This window comes from Scatophagus argus, chromosome 7, assembly GCF_020382885.2.
Source record: "Scatophagus argus isolate fScaArg1 chromosome 7, fScaArg1.pri, whole genome shotgun sequence".
Taxonomy (NCBI): Eukaryota; Metazoa; Chordata; class Actinopteri; family Scatophagidae; genus Scatophagus; species Scatophagus argus.
The window spans coordinates 19,327,242-19,337,035 of NC_058499.1; the positions used below are offsets into that span (position 1 = coordinate 19,327,242).

General features: G+C 40.1%; 1 protein-coding gene across 2 annotated transcripts; it reads right to left on the minus strand.

Moving 5' to 3' along the window:
* Positions 1-1,675: 1,675 nt before the first annotated feature.
* Positions 1,676-8,997, minus strand: si:dkey-246g23.4 (uncharacterized protein LOC559426 homolog). Of its 2 annotated transcripts, none has more exons than XM_046394761.1 (7): positions 8,897-8,997; positions 8,011-8,192; positions 6,946-7,203; positions 6,170-6,313; positions 5,348-6,066; positions 4,708-4,948; positions 1,676-2,345 (listed from the first exon to the last, which is right to left on the minus strand). In XM_046394761.1, exons 3-7 carry the CDS (start codon positions 7,166-7,168, stop codon positions 2,164-2,166), a joined length of 1,509 nt encoding a protein of 502 aa, XP_046250717.1. In that variant the 5' UTR covers positions 7,169-7,203; positions 8,011-8,192; positions 8,897-8,997; the 3' UTR covers positions 1,676-2,163. The 2 variants fall into 2 exon arrangements, with proteins under 2 accessions (XP_046250717.1, XP_046250718.1); XM_046394762.1 differs by lacking the exon at positions 8,897-8,997 and adding an exon at positions 7,326-7,373 and having other exon boundaries at positions 8,011-8,483.
* Positions 8,998-9,794: the final 797 nt, after the last annotated feature.

Here is a 9,794-nt window from a genome sequence, read left to right on the forward strand (position 1 = left end):
CTAAGGAACAAGGTGGCGAAAAAAAAGAAGAAGAAAAAAGAAAGGGAAAAAGAGACAACCTATTTCAGCTGTTTCTATAGCGACCCTGAGCCCAGGATTTCCACCTCTGGGGTCAAAGTTACTAAGTCCTGCTAGACTTCAAAGCTCTTCCTGTGTTTTCTGCCTTGTTGGAGTTGTTGCTGAACGGGTCAAATGTAGACATTCACGTATCTCTGCTGCTCCTCTCTCCTTCTCTACACACATGCACACACAGCGGCTTGTGAACTGTAGGTGAAGACTGAAATAGTCACACTCACATGTTAGAAGTTACAGCACATGGGCTTGTCTCACCAATTTTTTTTTTTTTTTACCTTGTCATGTATCAATAGTTAGTATGTGGGTCATTTTCATAAAGGAGGGAGGGCTCACAGGAGAAACATTTAAAACAAAGATGTCAAAATCAAAACATCACAGCCCAAGGTGCCCTGACGTTTACTCCTGAGTACAAGTAAAGCTCAAAAAACGTTGTATTCCCTCCAGAGCCACAGAGGATATTATGCAACTGTGATGAGTTAAATGAGTTAGGATATTCATTCATTTATGTGCTCAATCAGTAAAAATGCCTTTTAGAGAAAGACCAATTAAAGAATATGGTGCGAAGTCCATACTGTCTGTTGTGTTTGTTGCTCAGTTGGATATGTCATCCCTTTTAAGTGCTGTGCAAATAGTGTGTTAATTAAATGTTTATGGACTTCAGGCAGGCTGATATGCAATTAAAAGATTAAACTTCCTCATGTATCAAACAACAGTAGGTTTTAGCTTCACTGGGATGGAAACCAGCAGACTTCCTTTTCATGATGATAGGTGGCCTCATCTCACTCTTGGCAGTCAACCAGTCATCCATGACGTACAGTGTGTGTCTGTGTATTTGAGTGTGTGTTTGGTTTTCATGTAGAGTTTCTATGAAACATGGATTATGTCTTTGTTCTTGTCTAGCAGGTCAAAAGCTGGTGGTATTTTGTGACCAGCTCTCTTATTGTGGTGAGTTTTCTTTTCTGCAGACTCTTTTCTTTGGTGTGTGTTCATGTTTCCATGAGTGTGGATGTTTGTGTGTGAATGTGCAGCTTGTCTGTTAGTGGGGCGGAGAGGGGCCAGTATGGGCCACTGTTTGTAAATCTTGGTTTGGAGTTTGCTATTGCAGATTTATACAGAGTGACACGTTTATTTATACTTGTTATATTTGAATTATACCAGGCTGAAGATGTTTATCTGGTGCCTCTTGTTGGTTCAGGGTTATGAAAGCTAGTTTTATTGATGGTTGCACATACCAAACATTCTGCAGCAGAGGAGGAAAAAGAAGAAATGCTTTCCTCACTGGTTCCCAGACTGCATTATGTTTGAATCGATTTGTTTCAGCAATGTACTTTAACATTTTTTTTAAATTCTACATGTAATTTGATGTGATTATACTATATATTTTATTGTTAGCAGTAAAGGATACTACATTGTGTTTGAGTGCTGAACTAAAGCTTTTGTCCCGTCGTCTCTGTGCTGAACTGTCTAGATGTATTTACACTTTTCAGCTCAGGCCTGCAGTGAAAGTTAGTACTGCAATAGCAGCAGCTTCTCACTGGAGGGAGCCATAGTCACATTCTCACTTTGCACCGCAGCATTCATTCGGTCAGGACACTATTGCTGTAAGGAACACAAACATTTAATAACAAAGTGTGACTTAGAAACAGTTATGTAAAAAAACAGATGCTATCTGAATTCATTTCTGAACTTGTGATTTTGAAAGAAGCCAATTAAAATTCATAAAGCTGTTACATTGTTGGCACATTTTCACTCGAGCCACATAACTACACAATATCCGCAGTTTTCTTGACAATAGGTTGTTACAGTGTAGAAAATTATAAAATGTAAGTTCAACATTCAAAATGAACACTTTATGGACTTTACTTTTGTACTTTTCAGTGCTTGCTGCCATTGTTAATTAACAGAACAGATGTGACTGTAAGACATTTACCAACTTCATAAATCCCTGACACCCTGTGTGATGCTGACTCCACATAACCTCCCACAGACATCACTAATTTTCCAGTTTTGGACTGCGTCTTGAGATCTTGAGATCCAGATCTTTCTAAAGTCATTGTGTATTAGCCAGAGAAATTGTTTTTTCTACATTCATGTCATGTCCAGTTCTTTTGCTTCCGCTCCAACACCCATTTTGTCCGTGTGCATATGTGACCCCTGACTCCTGCGGTTCATCTGATGGAGGAGGAGCAGGAACATAGCAGAGACGATAAGAGACACTCCTGCCATGAGGAAACCTGTTCCGTAATCACTCATCTTGTCTATGAAGAATCCTAAAGGGAACAGTACATGTGAATTTATTCTCAAGATTTAGTCTAATTACAACAATAATTCCTGGCTGGAATCCATGTATGCTGGCCAAAACAAAACATATCAATTAAGGTATCATTTGGCTTTACTTACTGACAGATATCAAGAGGCAAACAAATGAAGCAGAAAGAAGGGAGAGAGGATTGCAAGAAGACTAATTTTACCCTAAGGTAGTAAGGCCATTGCTGTCCTGTGAAAGAGACATAATTAGAATGCTTTGATGAATCCTCAACATCTGTCAACTCTCAACACTCTTCAAAGTGCTCAAAGTAATGAACTGTACAGTAAATAAGTTAGAAATAGCCTCTGTGTCAGAGGGACCAAGTCAAGTTATAAATAGGACGCCACCTTCACTTTAATTAGCTCTTGACTTCATTTGAGGTCACTTTCAGCCCTCAGCGTTATCTTAAATTTAACATGTGATAATGTTTCTTTAATCCAAATTAGAGGGTTTTCAGGAACAGAGACTAATGGAGCTACTAAAAGGAAAATGAGGAGAATAAGGATTTGAGCAGCGCAAAGAAAATGTTTTCTTTTTCTCATACATCAGGGCAGTGACAATGGTGCAATGATGTAAAAGAATAGGAACCCGTCACACTTTAATAACTCAAATCACTCTCATTCCCTGTTTTTGCTGCACAAACAACATTCTTGGAAATACCATCAAACAAATCCAAACCACAATAATGTGAATGTGTTATTTTTCCACTCTGCTGGAGAGGTTTCCCCAGCTGATTTACTGCTGGCTGTGTTCAGAGGCACGACACTTTCTGGCAGGGGTTGCTGTGTCTGGGTGCCAAAGTCAAGCTGGGTGTTTTTCAGAGTGTATTTACTGCCATTGTTTCAAGTTGTGGGTGAAAATGGGTCATAACCTCAGTAATCAGGTTCAAACGGTTCAAACAAACCGGTTTGTAGGAAAGCTCTGTGGGTGGTAGCACTGCAGTCACATGTTGGTTTAAAGTATTTATTCTCCTGGATGAGAGTGCCAGCAGCATTTAACTTTCATTTTAGATTAATAGCTGCTTGAGTATTTTTTTTTCCACAATAGAATAGATAATAATGAAAATAAACAAAAGGCTTTGATGAATCTTCAAAATTTTGTAGAAGAATATTTGAGAACCTTTACAGTCTCTGACAACCCAAATCTATTTGCTTTCAAATCTGTTTAAGGGTATTTTGGAGAGACGGCAAGGTACCAACAAATTGTTCAGTGCCCGCAGTGCTGAGATAAGGGGGACTGACTAAATATATGTTAATCACAGAGGTGGTAATTTACTTTGCATTGCAGTGCCTTTCAGCTCATTGTTTTTGGTTTTAAGGTACACAAATTTATTGTTTTAATTCACGCTCGGTGTTCTCATCAGTGTCATTTGTGTCTGCATCAGCCAAATGCAACAATAACACGCTGGTGAACATTGCTGAACATTTAGCAGCTAGAGAGCATAATATATTTCTTATATGAGCTGGCGGAAATTGAATCAGAGTTAAAAGGAATCTAAATTAATGCTAATATAGCTCTGTATTTTCACCGTATAAATTTTAAATATGTCACTGTTGTGTTTGCAGCTTGTTTCCACTAACCCTGTGTGGTCAGTGCATCAGTTACTGCTTAGGCCATGGGTATGAAGAGGTCTGAGAAAACATCCTATTTGGCATTCAAAAGATGTTTTGGTTTTCTCTAATCCCTCCTTGTGTCATTATAGTATCACAGTTGTTCTCATGTTTTGTAGGGCACAGTGCATGAACCTGGACAAAGTAACAGAATGGAAAGTCAGTGGGGAAAAAAACGCCATTTAAATGAGAAAACCAATCTTTGGGAAGCGATAAGCCATGAAATTAACACAACCATAAAGTATCATATTATAAGTTTTGCACAGTTGCAATATATCGGCTTCAGTGGGATGGACCATTGACGAAATTCATGATTAACTGACGGGTGGTGCTGCATGTCATGAAGGTATAAAATTCTCATTTTGTAGCAATAGGCTCACTGGGCTGTAGTTACAATGCTGAATGGGGTATAAGCACATCCATTGTGTGGGATTTAATGTGCTGGAAGATTAGGCTCAGAATAATGATGGGCACTGTAACCTTGAGTTTATGATTTGGGTTTTTGCTGAAGCTAACAGAAATGTTAACATGCACAATTTTTTTTTATTCTTTTTTATTCTGTGCAGCTTGTTTATTTCTAGCTAGAAGCATGGTGGAGCAGATCACAGGGAATTTTACAGGAACAACTCAAGGTTGAAGCCCATTTCTTTTTGATAAGCACACTAGCTACACTGTGCACTTGCATTTGACTATGAAAGCATCCTTCTCACTCACCAGCAATGGGCGGTCCAAGCAAGCCTCCGCTACTGCGTATGAGCATGAAGAACCCCAGTGCACTTCCGAGCCTGTGGACGCCCACAACCTCGGCAAGAACGGTGATGTGGATGGCAACCGTGGCACCGTACACCAGGCCGTAAGCTGCGCTGAAAGCAGACAGCTCTGAGAATGATGAGGCCAGTGGGCAGAGGAGTAACACAGTACCCAGCAGAATCACTGTAGCTGTCAGCTGCTGCACCTGGTAGGAACATGTAAGAACAGAATCACAAGAGACACATTGCTGTTGCACCTACATATGTGGAGGCGCTATGCTTTTTATGGTATTACATGGCTTCTATTCTAGAATCGCTAAACTTTTTATTTGGAATGCACTTATTTGCATTCATGCTGTGAGTTAGGGGAGATCAGACCCTATAAATGGAATTTATAATCAGCAGATGATTAACTTAGCTTATAAGGACTGCCCATAAGGACTGGAAGCAAGGAGGAACTGTTAGCATAGTTTAAATAAAAGTCTACCTGCCATGCATGTGATGGAACATGTCTTGCCAGCGAATCACATGCTATATGTTGCGGAAACCAAAGCTTGACCATAGCTTTATTGAAAAAGCTGCTGTTCTGGTTAAATTGAACATACCGTCTGCACCAGTCTCAAGTTTGCCACCCAGCCAAAGAACACCCTTCCAAACAAGTCCAGCACTGCAGAGATGGACATGAGAGCAGCCGCCTGGTACTCCTCAATCCCCTTACTACGAGCATATGGAACCAGGAAGAGAGCCGGGGCAAAGAAACCCAGTGCAGCAAACACCCCAAACATTGAGTAGACCATGAATTGAGCGTTGGCGATGAGGGTATAATCAACATAGCGACGGATTTTGATCTTTAATTCAGCGCTTTTAGTCCTGTTGGGAGAGTCTTCTACTTTAATGACTGAATTAGGTATTTCTTCGGAGTTCTCAAAACATTCTTGGATTGTCTCATGGTCAGACTCCTTAAATGTTCTCAGCTCCTCTGCCTCTGGGCAGTTTGGTTTGCTCTGCTCTGAATTGTCTTTTGGCAGCAGTTCCAAGGACAAACTCTCCTCCTCTGCTTTGAGTTCACAAGTCACGTCTGTGCTGGCTTTTAAGGGCCTCAGCAGCATCCCACACACACACAGGTTAAGCTGCAGACCCCCCAGTATTAGCAGAGCACCCCTCCAGGAGTAGTTGTCAATCAACAGCTGGAAAAGGGGTGTGAGGACAAAGGTCAGGATGCACTCTCCAGCGCTGGCCAGAGCGTTTGCCATCGGCCGCTTCTTCTCAAAGTACATTCCCACCATTGTCACTGTTGGGGTCCATGTCAATGCATAACCAAAACCTGCAGCAAAGGAGACCAGAGAATATCATATGATGTGTGTGTGTGTGTGTGTGTGTGTGTGTGTGTGTGTGTGTGTCTGTGACAGACCACTCAGACCACTCACCATTTAGGAACCCCACTGTTAAGTAGAGTTCAATCAGGTTACGAGCAAAAGCCCCAAATATCACTCCTAAGCTGCATATTATTCCTCCGATTATCACTACAGAGCGATGGCTGTAGCGAGCACTCAGAGCAGATGCTACAGGAGCTGCAGAGGGACACACAGGACATTCATATATAATCCTGATATATACAGTAATTCTATTTGGGTCACTGAAATTGCAGTATACTCCATGCACATCACATCAGTCAAGATGTCCTATTTTTAAGATGTATAAAAGAAGATGTTCTCTGGAAATATAATCCTGTTTGACAAATATTCTCAGAGGAAATAGACCCTAAGTTAAACCACAGAAGACTTTAAGAGGTTTAAGAGTTATTAAATAAATCCCAGTGCCTCTTGCTGCCTGGGTAGGTCTAAATAAGCAACAGATAATAACTTAATTTACCCACACGCTAATTTTCTCAGAAATCTCAAAGTAATCATATTGTTTTTTCCTGTTAGCTTTGTGTGTGATGAGGGTGGTACAGTTCAACACAAGAGAGAACTTGAGCTGTTGAACAAAGTTGAACAATATTTTATGATGTAGGAGAGAGCCACCTAGTGGTCAAAACTTCAAGAAGTCTTTGTTACACAATAAGGTACAAGAGTGGAGGGATTTTGAAAGATATGTATATGAAACGTAGGAAATATTATAGAAATTGAGGGCATAAATGATGTTGATGCTGTACAGTGTATATTCTGTTTTATAAACACATGGAAATGATTGTGATAATTACCCACAAAGTGAATGGTAGCCACAGCAATAGAGGTTATCCAGGATGTTTCCGTGGCTGTGGCTTCAAAATATTGGTATATTTCAACATAGAATACACCAAAGGCCTTAATGACCCCAAACGTCAGGCCAAAGACCAGGAAGCAGGAGAGCAGGATGAACCAGGCATAGCCAGCATCAGAGGCTGCTGCTGCCCTCACTGTCTGAGCCTTCACTGCAGAGACCATGTTGATCTGCACTGGTTCATGCAACACTCAAATGTCTGGGGAAAAACATGCAAATGTTGTTTATCACGGTACACAAGAGTGAAAGTAACAAACTACATTCACTCTTGCTGCTGTAAAAAGGTTTATTTTGCAAGCTAAATCAGTATTTTACTTTTACCTGCAAATTTATTTCAAGTGATGTACTTGTCTGCTCAAGTGACGTTTGCTACAGAGTGAATGAGAAAATCACATAAAACGGGATAAACCATGTGAGAAAAGTGACACACAAGCAGCAGGGAAGACTGCTGTGTGTCTGTGGCTGCAGGAGAGCACAGCTCTACTGGATGTAACATTCATCTATTAAAACCACCTTTATTCAAGCAGGATTGATCATTTATGACAGACGGCAATTCTTGGGCATCTTGAACAGTCTATGGGAAATGGACATGGCAGTGTTCACAACTGTCTAGAGAAGGAAATAAAAAGTAGAAATTTGCCATTGTAATCTCTTTGAACCACCGTCACAGCAAGCAGATTAGGTTTTTGATGCATGATAGGATTTAGCTCAATTCCTTTTTCCCTTGATGAAAAATACATAACACACATAATAATAATTACAATGGAGCTTCACAGACTGCATAAGAACCTGTTTACAAAGGATTTTCAAGCATTATTGCGGGGATCACCCTCCTACTCCTGTGTGATTGGACTGAAAGAGGTCTGGACCAAAACCTGGCGCATGACCCCAACAGCTTAATATACAAGATAAGGTGAATAACAACAATACTCACAGAACTACACAGTTCACACTTTACACACACGATATGTATGTAAAATCATTGCTTATCACATTACAGCCTTACCTTTGGTCTTCAAATTGAAGCCACCCTGCTTCTCCGGTAGGCCAGTTCCTGTGGCTTGTTGTAATTTCATAACTTGACTGCAGTTGCTTGGCACTCTTTCCATGTCACATGCAGTGGTGGTGGTGTCACTCTCACAGTAACAGGCATCAGATAAAGCTTAGTCCAGGTTAAAGGGTGCAAGGCTCAAACATGGAAAATAAATGACAGGGAGAGCCCGAGTAAGGCAAAGATAAAGAGACAGAGTGTGAAGTAAACAGAATCTAAAACCATGTTCAGTTAAACGTTAATGAAACGTGCTTTGTCACGTGAAATCCTGGGCGGCAGTTATGTCTAACACTAGTGCGTATGAACAACTAACCCAGGCGTACTTGGAAACTAGGACACACATGAAGTTCCATGAACTGTTTTTTAAGCTTTAGTGCATGCATGTGATTGCATGCAGAGTCAAACATAAGAGTAAATTTGAATGGAAATGTAATGTATTTCATCAGTTCCCTTCTTGAGAGATGCTGCCTTTAAAATATTTCATTTTTTTCTTTTTCTTTTTTCTTGAAGACCCTGAATCAAAGTAAAGGTCTTAAAAAAAAAACACGTCATACCAGCGACAGCAGGGGCATTCATTTAGTACGTTTTGATTTCAGATATGCCACATACATGACATTGTGCTACCTGTTGCCAGCAAATAGTCAGTACCCTCGGCAGTTGATGATCCATGTACAAGACATAAAGGAGGAGCATTGTTTTTGTATTGCAAGGGAGAGCATTTTTGTTAAATTTCATATGTTGTGATGGCTTGTGCTTCATTGTTTATTCATTTTTCCAAACTGTATATTTGGCCCGATGCACAACTCTTTATAATACAGAAATTAAAGCTCGACATCCTCACCTTGCCTTTCATGACCTTTAAGAAACTAGTATGCCATAATAGTGGAGTGGCATGTTTGGCAAGTGTCTGGTGAAATGTTAAAATGTATCTCTAAACAGCAGGAACAATGGCAGGCCTATTTTCTGTTTCCTGCATTCAGATTTTCCAAATAATTCCTATTGTTATGCAGGAGTGAAACCATATGAAGGTGTAGCTTTACAGAGAAAATACATTACACACAGTGAAGTGTTTCCATTTTCAGTATAATAAATATAAAATCAGTCAATATTAACTGGCAACCTCATGTGGCGATCAAGCTGGAAGCCCAGACACATGACAGTGCCATGCACGGGGCAAGTCAATACAGTGTGGCGCTCAGCAAGTCCTTTCATATGTCATAAGCTTCCCCGTGCTCACATCTCTCCTGCTGTTTCTCACACAGCTAACATGAATACTTTGATGGTCAATCTGTCAGAATGTGACATAAATCAAAGTAAAACCAACAAGGTGTCAATTGAAGTCCAGATATGATGTTGTCTAATGGTTGTTAAAATGGAAATGCTATATTAAAATAATTCAAAACCTACAGAAACACTATTTTTTTATCATTCTAATGAAGACATGCTTTAAGACAGGAGTTTGCATTTGAGTTTTGAACTCTGAAGTTCCTGTTTTAAGATATTCAGCATCAAAGATTTGGCTTGCCATCTAGCAAAATTACTCATCTGCTGTTTCTACTGTATTACTGTGAAACACTGACTTTCTCATTAACAAACAGGGAAGAAACAATCTGAAATCTCAGTGGTACAGTTTGCCAATAAACTTTCGCAAACAAATTCACACACTAATTCAGTCTATGAACCACCTCTTTTATGGGCTGTACAGATTACTAAAGAGGCACTATAGCAAGGTTTTGGTG

What these genes read in the sequence shown, in the direction of transcription:
- si:dkey-246g23.4 (XM_046394761.1), bottom strand. Translation starts at nt 7,168, where the DNA reads ATGGTCTCTGCAGTGAAGGCTCAGACAGTGAGGGCAGCAGCAGCCTCT. An exon ending in GGCTACCATTCACTTTGTGG is followed by an intron (nt 6,314 to 6,945) that starts GTAATTATCACA and finishes GTCCCTCTGCAG; the next exon opens with CTCCTGTAGCATCTGCTCTG. An exon ending in GCTTGGACCGCCCATTGCTG is followed by an intron (nt 2,346 to 4,707) that starts GTGAGTGAGAAG and finishes TGTTCCCTTTAG; the next exon opens with GATTCTTCATAGACAAGATG.